Genomic DNA, 18,351 nt, shown 5'->3' with positions numbered 1-18,351 from the left:
TCATAAAACTTGCATTTTTAAGCTTACAGGGAAGAGTCTGCAATAAAATTTGAATTTAATTCCTTCCTGTCGAGGTTGCTTAGAGTTTAGAAGGAACTTTGAAGTCAGTTAATTCCTTACAGGGTTATTGGGAAACCCCTTTGCTAACAAGCTGCACATGAATCTGTGGGGACAGTTTTGAGAATTAAGAGATCACCCTTGGAGGGAAAAGCACCTAATAAAATAATCACCTTTTTTATAACCAACCTGATTGACTGTCTAGTTGTTAAAGAAAACAGTTTTTCTGGCTTAGCTTGATGTAGTCGCAGGTGATGGCTTGCATATTGATCACAAATTGGTAGATTTTCACAGCAAGCATTGGTTTTTATGTATGGCATTAGAGAATAGTATACCTCCAGCTACAAAAATGGTTAAAACTGCTAAGTCTAATTCAAAACATGTTTCAGCATTGATGCTTGTAAAAAGGTATAACACTAACGCGTTTCAAAGTATAACCTTCTTAATCATGGCATGTCATGGCAATATACAATAGACAGCATTTAAATAGCATGAAAAAGGGGCACCATATCTGGTTTTACGTAACTGACCTATTTTGTGGCAATTCACAGTAAAGCACATGCAGTTTTGGCACTCAGTTCTTGACGCCCTACTGCCCCACAGCTGCAATGTGTAGACCAAGCCTTGTTGTGCTGAATATATACTGTAGCAGTATCTGTCTGCAGGTTGTGTGTGGTATTGCAACTTAGCTCCATTTTCCTGGCTTCATCACTCACCCAAATGCTGTGGCCCCGTTAGTCAGTTGATCAGTAGGGGTGCCAATAGTCAGACCTTCACCAATCTGCTAAAAGGATAGACCTTCAATAGAAAAGTCCTGGAAACCCCTCTTAAGACTAAAACAACAGACACAAATGTAAAGAAAGGTGATTTCCCCCCCCCCCCCCCCCCCCCCCCCCCCCGCCCTCTCTTCCAGCTGGATCAGTTTCAGCTTTTTTTGCACATTTTCTGATGCAAGAAATCTGCATTGTATCTTGGGCCAAGTTCCCACTATGGGATTTTGCGGCTGTCATTGATGATCAATATAGACAGTCGTCTTAAGCAAATATCTGACGTTATTTTGACGGCCGTCAGCAATGACATATCCCGTAGTGTGAACTTAGCCTTGGGACGCAAATCCGACATAGTGGAACATTGTATGTAAAAATGTTTCTGTTATATTCATTTCTGGAAAAGATGGTTTACAGTCAATATGGCCACTGTTGTAACAAGGGGTGTCATTTCTCAGACTCCATAATTGCAGATTTCCTAGTAAAACAAGCATTGAGCGGGTGTATTACATAACTAGGCAGAGGTGTAGCTGAGAAAGAAAAATTTGCAGATCCAAGAACTTTTTCCCCCTTTGGTTGAATAGTAACCATTCATTCCAGACTTTTATAATTACATTGCATAGAAAATTACAGACCACTCCTCGTCTAATCATCACTGTCTGGACTGAACTCCTAGAACTAGAAGGAAAAGTTAATGTGGGTGTGCAGCATAAAATGAAAGCCTACAGCTACTTTCATGTGACTCCCTCGTGCCCTGGTATTACTATACACTCCTTTCTACTAGATTTCCTCATCTTAGACTTTGGTTTTATATGTTTAGAGCTGAAATAACTTTTGTGAAGATGCACTGTGTAAATCTACAAGATACATGTGGGTGAGGTACTAAGTGCCTTATACCTCAGTGGAGTGACTGGTGTCTAGTGGATCATTAGGTGAATGTAGGCTTACAGTATATTATATAAGGGCATAATATAAAAGAGAATCTTTCATGGTTCCAAATGAACCGTTTACTCTCACAGGACCTAATGTAGAGGGTTGGTTCCAGTAAGTCAGACTTTTACATCCTTTATGCAATAGTTCTTAAAGGGATTATCCAGTGCTACAAAAACATGGCCACTTTTGCACCACTCTTGTCTCCAGTTTGGGTAATGGTTTGAAACTAAGTTCCATTGAAGTAAATGGAGCTTAAAGGGGTTATCCAGTGCTACAAAAACATGGCCACTTTCCCCCTACTGTTGTCTCCAGTTTGGGTGGGGTTTTGAAACTCAGTTCCATTGAAGTAAATGAAGCTTAACCCATAGCTGCACCTGCCGCTATGGGAGTTCAGAGTTCAGAGGGCGACCCCCCTCTGAACTGCCGTGATCCCAGGTGCCGCATGTAGCCCGGGATCACGGCTATTAGCGGGCACGGTCCGATCGCCGTGCCCGCTAATTAAGTACTTAGAAGCAGCTGGGGGGGGGCGATCCCCGCATCCATCCCGGGCCGGGGTCTGCGCCATAATGACGCTGATCCTGGCTCGGCATTCTATTGCTTTTGGCTGCAGCAGCCAAAAGCAATAGAACACCGATCTCATGGATTCATGCAGTATAACTATACTGCATGGATCTCTATGAGAGATCAGAGTGCATATACTAGAAGTTCCCCAGGGGGGCGTCTAGTATATGTGTAAAGTAAAAGAAAAATGTATTTTTAATAACACAAAATCCCCTCCCCTAATAAAAGTGTGAATCACCCCCCTTTCCCCATTTTATAAATAAAAATAAATAAATAAACAAACATGTTTGCTATTGCCGCGTGCGTAATCGCCCTAACTATTAATTAATCACATTCCTGATCTCACACGGTAAATGGCGTAAGCGCAAAAAAATCCCTAAGTGCAAAATTGCGCATTTTTGGTTGCATCAAATCCAGAATAATTGTAATAAAAAGCGATCAAAAAGTAGTATATGCGCAATCAAGGTACCGATAGAAAGATCACATCATGGCGCAATAAATAACACCTTACACAGCCCCATAGATCAAAGGATAAAAACGCTATAAGCCTGGGAATGGAGCGATTTTAAGGAACATATATTTTCTTTAAAAGGTTTTAATTTTTTACAAGCCATCAAATCTAATAAAAGTTATACATGTTACATATCGTTGTAATCCTAACAACTTAAGGAACATATATAACAAGTCAGTTTTACCCTAGGGCGAACGGAGTAAAAACAACCCCCCCACGCCCCCCCCCCCCCCCCCCTAAGGCTTATATACACGAGGAGGAAAAAACAAAAGCGCAAAAATGAAAACTGGCTGTGTCCCCTAAGGGTTAATTGCAAACCACACCTGAACTGGAGACAACAGTAGGGGGAAAAGTGGCCATGTTTTTGTAGCACTGGATAACCCCTTTAATTCCAAACCACACCTGAACTGGAGACAAGAGTAGAGCAAAAGTGGCCATGTTTTTGTAGCACTGGATAACCCCTTTAAAGATTGAGGCCATTTGTTTTGCTGTACTTGTATTCTGTAAAGTACAGATGCCTTACAAGACTGATGTTTGAGTTCAGTTATTTGCACAGGGGTGTAGCTATAGGGGGTGCAGAAGTAGCAGTTGCCATTGTTTGTATGTATGGGGGCTTACTGCTACATAAGACAGACCTGGTTACAGATTTCGCATTGTGGCCCAAGAGCTTCAAGTAACATAAGTAAGGGTCTGAAGGCAAAAGTTTCTGGTGTCATGCGCTACAGTTGTTCTACGTGTCTGTAGCCTGAGCCAGGATCTGTAGATGTTTCTTAGTAGCTCCGGTTGAACTACCATTTCGTAGGGAGACCCAAGAACACCTGTAGAGATTTCTGTAGCATGCCAGGCGTCAAACTTTAGCACACGACCAATGCAAATGAAACCTATAGAAGTAACTCCTTGGTCATCAGGGGAATAGTAAAAGGTATAAAATGAAGCTTCTGGGTCCCAGAGCACCCACTTACCATGTGCCATTTGTGATACTGGTGTTATTGTATGTGGCAGAGAGGCCTCTTGGGCACCAGAATTCAGATGCGATCACTACCTCTGCACCCTCTATAGCTGCGCTCATTGGCACATGTGAATAAAGTGTCCTTCTGTGACAGATCCTGGGTAACTAGGTACAGCAAGCCCATAGAGGCAACTAATGTAGTTAATATGGGATCCCTAACAAAAGGGGCCCCATTCTGCATGTTTGAAAATATAAGTAAAGGGTCAACACCTAGAAGTTAAAGATGCTTTATGTCACCCAAGAATAAATAGTCATTTTTGCTTTGTTTGCTGTTTGGTGGGATGGTTGTTCATATATTATATGGATAATGATCATTAAGCTCCCGAGTATACTGATAAAATGTGAATATTTTTTTAAAAAATTAGGAAGCAAGTGACAAGCCCCGAGTTCTGGCTGATACAGTGGGAAAATCAGAGATGGGCTAACAGATGGAGGAGGACTCTGTGGACCTGGTATATTAGCATTGACATCGTGGTGCTTGTCTCCCAGCCAAGATGCACTGTACAGGCAGTATTAAGCTCTGCAGGGAGCCAGATATTAATACAGATACCAACAGTTCACCATCCAACAAGGAGGATCTTCCTGCTGGCACTGTCCCTTTTCTATATTTACTAAACTGACATAGCTTGGCAGGGCTGCCAGGGATCCCAGGATGGTGCCAGAGTTAGACATGCCAACTCCTTTTCATGAAGAGGAGCATTAATATGGTCTAGCCATGTCTGGACCATATTTTTAACTCATTCTTGTTTGAATTCTTTGCAACCAGTGAATGACTATTCTTAAAGGCAGATTATGATTACTTATACTAATGTTCTACAAAAGAGGATGACACAAGTCTACATTTTTTAGACCTGTATCCAAGGCGGTCTGAAAACTACAATACCCTCATTTCTGTCCAGTCACATTCATAGAAGAGAGGAAGCCCTACAACATAGATCAAGATGCCCCTGCATTATTATGCGGGACTTTGCCACCAAGGGCTTCATAGCAGCACCATGGTCTACCCATATGACATGTATATCTTACATAAGGACATCACGTGTGCACAAATAATATTGAACACTGAGGTTACTCCAACATACAGTAATAATCCCAACAAAAACCTCAATAAATGATTACTCCAAGATAATTGAAAAAAAAAAAATCACAAAGTTTATTTTAGACACAAATTGATTCGTCATAAAACATACATACATCACATCAGACAATTTAAAAACACCACAATAGGGACCGGGTAATAAATACAAAGTGTATAGTGCCAAATGCAGGATGTTCAAAGAATAACTACAATCCAATAATAAATTCATAAGTTACATATTATATTCACAATAGTGCCAAGTATATTAATCTATGTGGCAGGTGCAGTCACAAAAATTCTCAGAAGGTAGGCTGCCACAAACAATAATGGGCTCCCAAGCAATAATAATACAGTTTTATAATTATGTATACACCTTGTCAGGACTGGGAGGTACAGACACGACAAGACAGTGGGCCCTAGGTCTGAACCCACCCACTGTCCCTGCCTACTTGCCTCAGTCGGCCCTAGGCGGTCATGGACAACCACGTTGATGTTCCCTGCGCTAAATATGTGCACACTGAACAAGACGGACAAACAAACACAAAAGAATAGTCAAACAGGCCGGGTCAAAATCCAAACAGGCAGCGCAGTACAAAATCAGCAAGCAAACAGATAGTCAGGCAGGAGGTCAGGTAACAAGTCGAGCAAAACAGAGGGATAAGGAGCAGGGATCGCAGGAGTAGACAGGGGAAGCTGACACCAGGAAGTTAATCTAATAGCCAGTGCTGGGACTCTGCCTCAGCTTTGTTTTATGCTGACCAAGAGCCCGGTCCGGATCCCCATTGGACCAGCACTCTGATCTTCCAGGTAGCAGACAGGAAGAGGAACCCGTCAATCACACAGACAACACAGGTGCATTATCAAGTTCAGCAGCTTTTCAGCTTAACTCCTGCATTGCCGAAAGCTGAGAAGCAGTCGGGTGTGGCACACAAAAACAAACACCAGGCCCAGTTCACACCAGGCTACTGCACATTCCTGACACACCTAATGCCTGATATCTATACAGATATTGCACTTCACTGTAACCATTACACTATGCCCTATACTCTCCTGTAAACTGGTCACATAAAACCATCAAGCTTAGTGCACACCCCAGATCACTTACATCTCAGACCCACTAGCCATTGGTCCCATCACCCTCCTCACTCCAACATGTTTTGCTGCCTGCTTGTTCCTGGAGCGATGATACCCATATGACATGTACTACCTTGTCTATGGTCATTGTAGTATTTGAGAGTATCGTAATAATGATAACCTAACCCAGTCCATTACTAGAGACCGGAGTACTTGGGACAGGGTTGTTAACTATTCACATATTTCTAGGCTCTCAATAAAAATCAAGGACTTTTTTTTCTGTCCTATGTGAAAAAGAAATTGATGCATTCATGATTTGGGAGAACTTGTACAGGTTATTGTGATTGTAATACTCATCTTTTTATTGTTTATAGGAGATCCTCATGAAATGTTTATATCATTATTCTGAACTAAATACTTGTATTACTTATATTTTTTTTATCATTTATTATGTGTCTCCCATATGTCCATAAAATGTTGGCTGGCTGTCATTTTCTGATCCAGAAAAAAGGATAAATTCCATGCCCATACCCCAAAACACCGAAAATCCAACATAGGTGGTGTATGGTGTGACAGGCATTGGGTCTGAAACTTGACAATTCCTTTATTTAACTCCAGTATTTATGAAAAGTTTATCTTTAAAGGGGTATTTCCATCTACATGTATGATAAATGCTGTACCTATCACATGGTCAGGCCCCCACAAACCCCTTCAGTCTGCTTGTGGCCACTTAAGGTGATCAAGAAGCCAAACAGTTTTTGAAGATTATGTAGCACCCAATAACCTCTATGGCAGTTGTAGACACAATCTTTTTGGTGGTTTTCAGCTTCCTAACTATCTCCAGTGGCCGCAAGCAGGAGTTAGGGGGCACTCATCTGGAGATATGTGCAGGTCATAGAGATGGATCCCACATCTGTCTGACATCTACAGCATATCCTGTGGTCCAGATGGGAATACCCCTTTAGAGTATGCAAGGGAAATCTCTCCTAATCTCTCTATGTCCTTCTGGTCTAAATTACAGATGAAGTAGATAATTTACCAGGTCCTTGGAGAAACAAATAGACACAATAAAAGGTCTCAGATGACTTCTAATCTATTCAAAATGGAGGCTGTTACATATGTCACTTACAAGAAATACATCGTACACAAGCTTTGGCGTGGCTACCAGTAAACCGTATAGAAGTCACACTTCTGCACTTGTTGAGCCTTGTGGTTTAATGTATCGATACTAAAATAGCCATCAAACCATATGTGGTCTGAGTATGTAAGTAAAGCACCTAGAAAACAGTAAAGATCATAGCAACATGTTTCTTAGCATGAGAAAAGAGGCAAAATGGCAGACAGAGAAGACAATGGAGTCCTGTCTTTCACATGTACAGCCACACTCGTTTTGCTGTGGACTCAATGCTATGTGCAATCATTTAGTTACATTGATATTCACACCATGAAATCCACAGCTAACACAGTACGTGTAACTGTACCTTACGCCATGTTAACACACAGTATCTTTACAATAAACAACGGCCGTTGTTGCAGATTGCAACAAGGGCTGCTGTTTATTGACAGTGTGGAATCTTGGTATGTATGGAACAATGGCCGAAGTGTATACACTATGGCCGGTGTTCTCTGCTGCCGCACAAAATAATTGACAGGTGTATTTTGTGCGGCTGCTATTCAGTGAACAGCAACCGTACAAGATGGCCTGTGCTCACAGTGTAACGTATAGCTCCCGGCCGTACTTTACATTGTTGGCTATGGCAACTTGGAGAGCGGAGACACTGGAATGTGCCTGCATTCCAATTCAAATGAAGTGATGTTCATTGTATCAGCCAGGTGAACATCTCACACATTGTCCGTTGTTTGACCTAGCCGGGTCAAACAACGGCCGATGTTCTTGCCATGTGTGAACATGGCCTCAAGCTATCAGTGATGTCACATCTGGTAACCTGGCATCCCTCCAGACTGGAGAGTCTATAGGTTAACAGAAATAGGAGATGTGTGCATCAATAAATAGGCACATATGACTTCTGGCAAAGCAGGGTGACAGCCCTATGTTAGGTATAATAGTTGCCATATTGGCTTTTTCAGAATCAGACATAACTAAGGCCTTATATCACATTTATTCCTATTTATTTCCTAGGGTCCTAGCAACATGGAGTCCATTTAAGCTTCTAAATCACCCCTGGGCAATGTAATCTAAAAAGGTTTCTTCTAGGGCTTTAAGAGCCTTGAAAAGTGCGAACTCCAAGATCAGGTGTGTGACAGCCAGAACCGTTACACATAATAGAATCTCTATGGGCAGGAGATGAGAATCTCAGGTCTGTTTCTATAAACAGCCGCCGTCTCATAAATGTAAAACTACTTCTGACTCCAGCAGCAGATGGATAATAATCCATCAACAGAATAAAAAAAGGAACATTCATAAGGGAGTATTATCTGATTAACCCTTCACTGGCTGGATCGCTGGCAGACACAAGAGGGGGAGTATAATCTCCTGCATACGCAATTACATTTCCTCTAATGCAACATTTCGCTCTAAATAACAGACGATAAACCGTTCCTTTGAAGGATTTTTGATTATAGGTCTCTTCCTTTGATCTGCCCTTGCAATTATAATTCTTGCTTATTAAAGGAGGATTGCATTTGAATTTTGCTCATAATTCAAAAGGGAAAGGAGCTGTAAATATAGTTCACAGTGTGCCAGTATTCAGACCTGTACCGCACCCGTGCCACAGACCGGACCTGACTCCCCTGGGCCCATCATCTAGATCCACAGCGCCAAGTGTCCACGTATTGCATATACTTCCATACTCATGTGGACAGGTTAAATCCTGCATGGGTGTAACCAACCTATTTAGATCTTCATATGGGGACCTGCCTTGGGACACTATTGTAACGGAATTCATGTATTTAGAGGTACAATTTAAAGCTCCTGCAAAGTCGGTAAAATAGACCCCACCTGCCAAGTGCCAAGTGGCATTTGGATCCCCTTGTGCACCAGGGCCAGGGTGTAGTAGCTGTTTATGCACCACTATATAGCTATATCCCCGCTTTTATTGAAAAAAAAAAGCCAATAAGGCTATGTTCACACATAGTATTTTGGTCCATTTATGAGCGATTGACTTCTAATAAACTTGGTGGAAAGGCGGCTGGAAATTCACATTCAATACATTTTATGGCCATAATATTGCAGCTTGGAAGCTATACCTTTTACCAGAGCTGAAAGCTGAGCTGTGATTGGTTGCTGTGGGCAGTTGACACCAGTTTCTATTTGACACACTTTGATAATGCTTTAAATGATGTCTGTATGAAGACAGAATTATAACCAACCCTCTCACATGAGTACGTGCCCTTCTTTCTATTTTATTGGTTTAGAACAAAAAAAAGAAGAAAAGGAAATGACTTCTTTCCTTCAATTGTCTTCAATGTTAAACCCACTGCCCCGGAGGAAACCATTGGTGCCTACTGGAGTGTCCAGACTGTACCGCCCTTTGTTATTTGGTGCATATTATGATAAGCCATAAGAAAAACTCATAAAGAAAAGCTTGCATGCTGCAATACCGCTGCTTGTTGAGGGTGAAAACACATGGACTCTCAAGCAGCAGGACAAGTTGTCATTCCTGTCTGTCCTATATACATGTACTGTCTTAGTGGTAGTGGTCATCGTTGGCATCAGGAGTAAAAAAAAGTGGGGTTTGAAGGAAAAAGAGGTTTAGGCGTTAAAAGGTTTGCAATTTGGGAGCTATTTTCTCTTCCTCTTTTGGTTATAGTTTAATGGATACTGGGGGAGAGGGGGAGGGGGGGTTGGTTGATTCTTATTGGGCAAAGTCCACAGGAAAAGGGGTATCCTTGGAGAATGGTCTAGACTGAGATTACAAAAAATATCTGAGCAATTGTGCCTGCCTTTAAGGACTCCCCTCTCTTTTATACTCAGGAATAACTTCTTTTTGCACTATATCTATTTATGTCAGTTAATAAAAGCATAGTCATAGATTGTTTTTACTTTTTTATAGCTGTTTGATAATAATAAATATGCTGTGGCCTTTACTACCAAAATATGGCGTCCAGTGTGTTGGTCTTTTGGTGATGGTGGGTATCATCTCTCTCAGTCATGAATTGCTCCTGGATACTGCCGTGTCCATTATATAACAGGTCCGATTGTATAACAGGTTTCTCAGCAGAAACCCAGCAGCAGGGAGACTATGGGGCTGATCTCAATAGTAGAATCAATAGTGCGTGAATGTCACTTTACAGCGGGAGAGTTCCATGTATATTTGGCCCATGTTACCCCTCTTGTATGACAATAGTGCCTCTTTGGTGCTCTTTTATTAAAATTTATTGTACATTAACAAATTGCTAAATTGCCAATAATATGCGACTGCATTAGATACAGATGTGATAACCCTGCCTGTTCCTGTTCCATCATGGAGCACATCTATCTTTATCCCAGGTGCACAGAACATCTCAGCTGTAACATGGCAGGTATGCAAAGTGCCATGTGTAGTAATATATACAGTATATACAGGCTGAGCCTGGATACAGCACTGTGTCATCTAGCCTTTAACTGGCATCTCATAAAATCATTTCCTCTTAAATAATAATAATAATAATAATAGTATTATTATTATTATAATTATTATTATTCAGTCATATCTCTGTCCCTCTGATTAGAAGATTACAGCTCCCACCCTGTCTGTACAGAATGAGAAAACACAGCTGACACCCTCTGCCTCCAGCACTGGAGGTCTGCGTTAACATGACAGAATGGATGGAAAACGTCCCATTAACCAATATGAATCAGCAACATTTACTGAGGGATATTTATAAACACTGGCGCAATGGGAAATGGCGTTTCCCTAGTAAGAAGGCCTTTATGACACTTTTAACCACTAGGGGCACTGTTCTGCAACACGTATGCTTGATATTTCCTAAAGGACTACTAATAGCCCTGAGGCTTTATGTCCAAAAAAATTACCAAGTGTACAGGCCATCTGTAGTGGAATATGGAGTCCCTATGGGTACATGTGAATGAACATTCATTTCATTCTTTGAGCAGAGAGTAGAGGCACAAAAGAAATCCCATTGACGCAATAGGAAAGGCAGAATTTCAAGAGGAATCCGCCGCACGAACTCCACTCGAAAATACGCCTCTTTTACTCAGTGTGCACACACCCATATAGATAAGGGCTAATTCTGTATATAGCAGTATGGGTTTTGAGTCTGGGAGGGAACCAGAAAACAGAACCTCAATTAGATTTGCACAAGGGAACTGGGGAGAATAGTTTCTATACAATCTTTGAGCACCATTTTAAAGTAACATAGAGAAGTCAAGTTGTTCTGTATAAAAAGATGTTTAACTTTGAATAATTATCTTGTACAGCTACAGTTAGAGGCTATATTTTAGTCCAGAGCTGCACTCACTATTCTGCTGGTGGAGTCGGTTTGTACATACATTACATTACATAGTCTGTACTGATCCTTATTATCGTCTGTATCATACTTCAGAGCTGTGCCTACTGTGCAGATCTTTGTCATTGCAAACAGTTACCATGTGCCCCATTAACCCCAAAGGGACAGTCACCAGCATAGATTAAAAAAGTGCTATTTATTGCAAAAATGTGCAAAAAATACAAAGGAGATGCAACGTTTCGATTTTATCACAAAATCATTATCAAGCATAGCATACCTTGATAATGATTTTGTGATTAAATCAAATGTTGCATCTCCTTTGTATTTTTTGCACCTTTTTGCAATAAAAAGCATTTTTTTCTTCTATGCTGGTGGGCTGCAGAATAATGCTTTGTATTTCTTGGGATTCCAAGCCAAGGGACTTTTCTGTTTTTTTAAACGTAGTGTGAACATAGCCTATCAGTTGAATAGTGAGTGCAGCTCTGGAGTATAATACAGACTCGATAAACTGCTGATGGTACTCAGAGGCGAACAGAATCTTTAACAGTACATCCCCCACCAACATCATTTAGTACAGTTAGTAAGAGCATTTTTTCTCTTGAAGTTATGCTTTCATTGTTTGGAGGATTCTTCACCCCCTCTTCCCCCCATAACAGCAAAAGGCACAGAAAGTACTACAGTCACTGCAGAGATGGACGATCTGGCTGCGCAGTAAATTGCTGTTGATGGTGCTGACCGAGTCAGAACTATACGTAGAGGAGCCGGCTTACCCGACTTTTACAGCAGCTCGTTAAGCAAGCGGGGAGTCCTTTTTTATACCAAGTGGGATCATTGTGTTTGCTGTTTACGCATTAACCCTTGCCTAACGTGGCTGTACTTGGTGCTGCAGGAACATGGGTCCCTACTTATAATACCCTAGATATTTTGTTATTCGTTTCTAGCTGCAAGGTTTTTTTATTATAGCAGCTTTACAAAAGAGTTTTTTTGTGTTGTTTTTTTCTTTTTGCTGTGATTGCAACAATTCATGGAAATATACCCCTAAGTGGAGATGACTGAGCATGCCCAGTTAATTCTTTTTCACCTAAGCCTAGCAACATTGGAGAAATACACCGAAAAAGAAGTCCACCATCCAGACGGAGTACAATTTCTTCCAGATTTATTGCATATGCAAGTACTACAAGTGCAACATTTCCACTTTGTCAAGCATGAAGCACTTGTTGAATTTGAATGCTGTTGGATTTCTTTATGTTCTATAAGTTTAATCTTGGATTGTTGACTTATGCAGTGTACATCCCCTATATGCTATGTTGGACTGTTTTTTTTGTTTGTTTGTTTTTTTTGGGGGGGGGGGGGGGGGTTGGTGCTGCTGGACTTATTTCACCGTTAGAGGCATGTCAGACCATTAAGAGCCATTAAGTGGGCAGCATGCCAAGGTACATGTCGCTTCTAAGTAATAATCTATTACCAGTTATTGGATTGGATACATATTCCCCACCATGACTCAAGAGCTCCCTCCAGTGGTATAGGCATGTGTCTAGAGATTTGAAGATGTAATTTACATTTTTATTAAATTTCTTGAAGCAAAAATTCATATTTCTGTTAAGAAACCCCAGTATTTGGAGTCTGAAGTCCAGAAAGCTGACATACCTTGTAGGGCAAGGATTTTAGGAGTTACTGGATATGAGTGACATTTTATGGGTTTTAATCCTTCCTTTTCCTGTTTATCTCTCTTCCCAGGACTACGGCTGCCTGTCATCCTGGTTTATGATAAATGTATAATCACTATATTACCTGTCCCATCACATGAGCAGCGGCATTGTTAGTGATTAACCATTGTCAATGATTATATAAGGAGATAAGGAAGTCTCATACTTTTTTGAGGACTCTAAAGTATATAAAATATACACATAACAGAAAAAGAAAAAGTGCTGGAAAGTTGATCTCTGGGGTTGGACTGATGCATCATAACCAATAGTGAGCCCATCCACAACACACATCCACTGCCCATGACACCTAGCGGAAGACAACCCCAACTAAAGTTAACAACAGAGGAGATCACTGACACGGACCATATACGTACATACATGGAAGCTATCCCCCGTTATAGACATGAATGCGAAGCTGACCTGAGTCTATATATCATGTAATAGTAGACATATGAGGATAAGCAGTTGTCATACACCCTTCTACTTATGTTTGGAAAAATCTGTTGTCACTAAAGCTGTTGGTATACCCTAGGGTAAAGTTGGGATTGATCAACAATTTATTGTGTTTAGGAGGTTTCTGAAACACTAACCAATGTAGGGGACAAGAGGGATTGGACATCTATGGAAGTGTTAATATGGCTTAGTAGAATAGCAGAGCCTCAATATGGCCTTGTGTTCCCTCACAACGTCAAAAATGGAGGGTCCTCCAGCAGACATGCCATGCAAACCTCTTCTAGGCTGAGCAAATCTTACTCCCAGAGTATCAAGACTTCACGTATAATTGGACAGTGACAACTGCCCTAAGCAACATATGGCTGCCAGAGGCGTAACATTAAGTTCTTGGGCCCCAGTGCAGATCTGTAACAGTGGCCCTTTCTGCCTTCTTATGTGTCACAGAGGTCTTTGGGGGCCCCCCTTAGGCGCCAAGCCACGTGTTACCTTTGTTCTTTTAGCTTTTCCCCCAGTGGCTGCCACTAAAATTCCCTGTGGGGTTGTCACCAAGCGTCTTGAATGGAAATGTTCTCTCCTCTGGGATGATAGAGAAGCAGGAATATAACACAGCATAATGATGTGCCATTTAGTGACTTATATAACTGTGATTTCTATATAGAATAGGATATCTGTGTTATCATTGATGTCACCATCATTCCTATGGAGAGAGTTATAACTGGTGGCTGATTTGCTGTCTATGCCCTGAGCGGGCGCTGCGTATTAATTAGCACATACTTATCATCTCTCTTTATAGATTTTGCAGGTGTAAGCTTTACCACTGAATATTTACAGAAGTTGTCAAAACTTTCATCAAAAACTAAAAATGAGAAAATTAGCTGTAACTGGGTTTACTTAACATAACGTTGTGCTGTTGTATATCATGTACTGTAGCCGCAATGCTGTGTTTTTATCAACCCCAGATCCAAAGGAAAACTAGAGACTGCGCAAAACGCTGCGTTTGTTAATGTCTTAATTTCCATTTATTGTGACCAGCGTTCAGGTTTTCTCATACCAAGCTGCCAGGGAGAATGTAGGAGCTTTATTACTGAGTTTAATGTACAAACTCTGTAAACTCTTCCAAAATGTTAGTGAGGCCCTTCAGAAAAATCAAGTCTCCTGGGCACCTCATCCTGACTGCACATACTCACTTCTTCTCTCCTGCTGTCCTCTTCACTCTTGTCAGACAATGAAGGGGACTGCAGCCTGCAGAAACAAGGAGAGGTGAGTATCTACAGTCTGGTCGGGAGTAGATCTGCTCTAAGGACTAGTCTTGGTCTGTGTTTGGAGGTCTGAAGCAGGATTTATTTGGAGAGTCTGCTCTTCATTGATTTAAGACTGTGATAACTTGTGAAAAAGTTTACACAGCATGCTTATCACACTTCTCGTTTTCTCCTTGATGTCACTTTTTAAAAGCTGTCAAGTATCCTCTAATGTTCTATGCCAGATTACCACTATTTTGGCCTACCAGATACACCAACCCACAAGGTCTAAAGTGCAAACATGCTGGACACAAGCCAAGGGTGAGGTTGACCGAGCACCCATTGTCCAAAGAGTGTTGCCAAAGAACATAAATATATCTAGTGCCAACCCAGTGACACAGGAATATTCATCTAGGGCAGTGTTCCCCAACTCCACTCCTCAAGGACCACCAACAGGTCATGATTTTAGGATAACCAATACAAAGAATACCTTTATCTCGGGAGCTTATATTTTCTAGGAATTTTATTGTATTTAGAGAAATGCTTTTTTTATGTTTTTATTATTATTAATTTAATCTTTTTACTTTTCTTTCCTATCCAGTTGGGCATGGTCAGAGCGAAGGGGAGCGGATGATTGTATCTGATTTCCAGATTTATGTCAGGGACTGCCTGCAGCATGTCGACCTGGTGAGGAAAGCCTTTCCAGACCTACCTATGTTTATCTGCGGACACTCCATGGTAAGACCCCTACAAACTACGGTAACAGTATATACCCTTATACTTGTGCTACTCACACTAGTGCATAGCCTTGTAATAAGCCCTGTTGTGGTGTGAGCTGGACTAGTACAGGGCAGGTTTTCAGCCAATCTGTAAATATTTTGTATTTATTGATAATAAGAAATCTGAAAAAACGTTAGTATTTTGAAGAAACTAGACATGGTCACTCCTTCATCTTCCTTTTCATCTGCCCTATGAGGATTCTAATGTCTGTCTGCACTTGGGGTAAGGGAGCTGCAGTGCTCTTATAAAATTTTAAACATAAAAGCTCCAGCACGTCTATTAATTAATAATGAGGGGGTGATCGGTCGTGAATAATGCCTTGGACTTGAGTTTTGTTTTAGCCCTATCTGAGGCCACCTGTACCTGAAATGCTCTATGGAATTCTACTAAGTGACCCTATAATACAGTTGAGACATTACCAGCCTGCATACATACATTGACCCATCTGTCACATATATGCTTAGTTGTATATTTACAAAAACACTTGTATATATAAGCCTTCAAGTATCTTGTGTGCTTCTGGGAAACCTGTGTGGCTACCAGTCATGTCATCTGAGTGGTTACTCAACTTTCCTAGGTTCCTGAACTAGTCATCTGTATTCATGTATTGGCAAATTTGAAACAACAACTTGGAACAACTACAATAACAGAATTTAAACCTGCCTAGGATAAACATATATCCTAATATACTAAGAAAGGAAATACTAAAAGGGCAGACTAGATGGACCAAGTGGTCTTTTTCTGCCGACAATCTTCCATGTTTCTAAATTCCTATTGAATCCTTTTAGGCCCCTTTTCACATGGGCAGTTACATCCTGACCCTGGTGCCTAGAAGATATGTCAAGCAGATATGTAAAGTTAGTGGACGGCTGTCACTTCAAGCTATTCTACTGTAAAAGGGTTTAGTGCCCTCTCATTATTTACGACACCACATTTTATTACTCGTTCAGAACAGATTCTGTATGTGTCTACTAGTCCAGATTGATTCATGGTGTCTCATACACACGCTTTATCATATGGATTCATGTGTGTTTACTTTCTTTCAGGGTGGTGCTATTAGCATTTTAATGGCCAATGAGCGTCCAGCAGAGTTTTCTGGTCTCATCTTGATTTCCCCATTGGTTTTACCAAATCCAGAATCAGCCACATCATTTAAGGTAAGTCCCTTTTCAGTGGTCCTTATAATATATAAACAAAAGGGCAGCGGTCTACCCCCATATTAAAAGTCCTCTGTACCATGAATTCTGTAGAATTCCTAAAGGAATTGTCTTATTACAGACAACTTCTTTAGTTAAGACCCCCCAGCCAACAGATGATTTTACATGGTGGCTATTCAGACAAATGACCTTTCATGTAATACATGAGCCTCCCTAGAGTGGAAGACCTCACTTCTTAACAGCTCCCTACTTAATGACATATGTCGTATCAGCAAACATGTCAGCTCTGTCCTTTAGGGTATAACATGACTACACTTTTGCACCAATTTTACAGCCATAAGTTGTGACCTAACCGGGCGTCTTATGACCCTGACTGGCAGTTCGGGTTGTCAGAAATGTGGCCAGGCCAGTAGAAATACAGAAGAAAAAAATGCAGCTATACCATGTTTGTTTGAAGCTGAAGTTGTCCAGATAAAACATGTCTGCTTTTTATATATTTTTTTTTTAAATAGCCCCACACCAGGTTGTTTGTGGTACTGCAGCTCAGCAGGTGTTTAGTGGTTCTAAACTGCAAAACCAGACACAACCCCTGAACCGGTGTAGTGTTGTTTTGGAAGAAAGAAGCTATGATTTTCTAATCCTGTACAATATCTAATAGGCTATGCCCCCTGTAAACATGGCTAGCAGCCCCATGGTTTATTATTTGTTAGTGGGAAAAAGTGGTAGAAACTTCTAGGATGTGGACATAACAACTTATATGTATATATTTCCTTGACAGGTGTTTGCAGCAAAAATTCTGAACCATGTTCTGCCCAACTTGTCACTCGGCAGCATTGACCCTAATTCTGTGACCCGGAATAAGCAGGAGGTGAGTATGTTATGTTCTGTTTGCCGTTGTTTCATGATATGGCTATGTTTTTTTTTAGCCTAAATAAAAAATCATAACAAGACTTGCCACAGAATGCACCAAATCAATGTGTTATATGTATATTGCTTACATCATAATTTCCTGACCATTTATACATGGTGCAGCAACTGACAGCTGATCAAGTGTCCTTATTAGAGATGAGCGTACCGGGTTCGGGTTCGAGTCCATCCGAACCCGAACGTTCAGCATTTGATTAGCGGGGGCTGCTGAGCTTGGATAAAGCTCTAAGGTTGTCTGGAAAACATGGATACAGCCAATGACTATATCCATGTTTTCCACATAGCCTTAGGGCTTTATCCAACTTCAGCAGCCACCACTAATCAAATGCCAAAAGTTCGGGTTCGGATGGACTCCTCGAGGTTCGCTCATCTCTAGTCCTTATGTGACTCTTTCGACTGCTTTAAGCGTACAGTGCTGTAAATGGATCACCTGTGATGTACACCAGGCCTGTAGAATAGAGAATAGATAATACCCCACTTTCCGTGTGCAGCAGTTGTTATAATGTTTCTCATAGTTATTATACAGGAAGGCAAACTAAAATGGGTCAGTCTATTCCAGTTTCCGCTGCAGTAAGTGGTACAAGGGGTTAAAAAGGTCATCTGGCTCTAAATTATACATCTTCATTCATATTTTACAGTCTAACTCCCTCCATAGATACTGAGTGTCTGTCTTTCCATTGCACCACTCAAT

The 18,351-nt window shown here is 41.0% G+C and overlaps 1 protein-coding gene across 2 annotated transcripts in view; it reads left to right on the top strand.

Moving 5' to 3' along the window:
* The window catches only part of MGLL (monoglyceride lipase), a 48,887-nt gene that overhangs the window by 20,128 nt on the left and 10,408 nt on the right, over positions 1 to 18,351 (top strand). For both annotated transcript variants that reach the window (XM_069968732.1, XM_069968733.1), the window contains 3 exons: positions 15,398 to 15,534; positions 16,623 to 16,733; positions 17,512 to 17,601. In XM_069968732.1, coding sequence (XP_069824833.1) covers positions 15,398 to 15,534; positions 16,623 to 16,733; positions 17,512 to 17,601 — 338 coding nt within the window. The remainder of the gene's footprint in view (positions 1 to 15,397; positions 15,535 to 16,622; positions 16,734 to 17,511; positions 17,602 to 18,351) is intronic.

This window comes from Dendropsophus ebraccatus, chromosome 4 (assembly GCF_027789765.1).
Source record: "Dendropsophus ebraccatus isolate aDenEbr1 chromosome 4, aDenEbr1.pat, whole genome shotgun sequence".
Lineage (NCBI taxonomy): Eukaryota > Metazoa > Chordata > Amphibia > Anura > Hylidae > Dendropsophus > Dendropsophus ebraccatus.
This window is presented reverse-complemented; position numbering and strand designations above follow the sequence as displayed.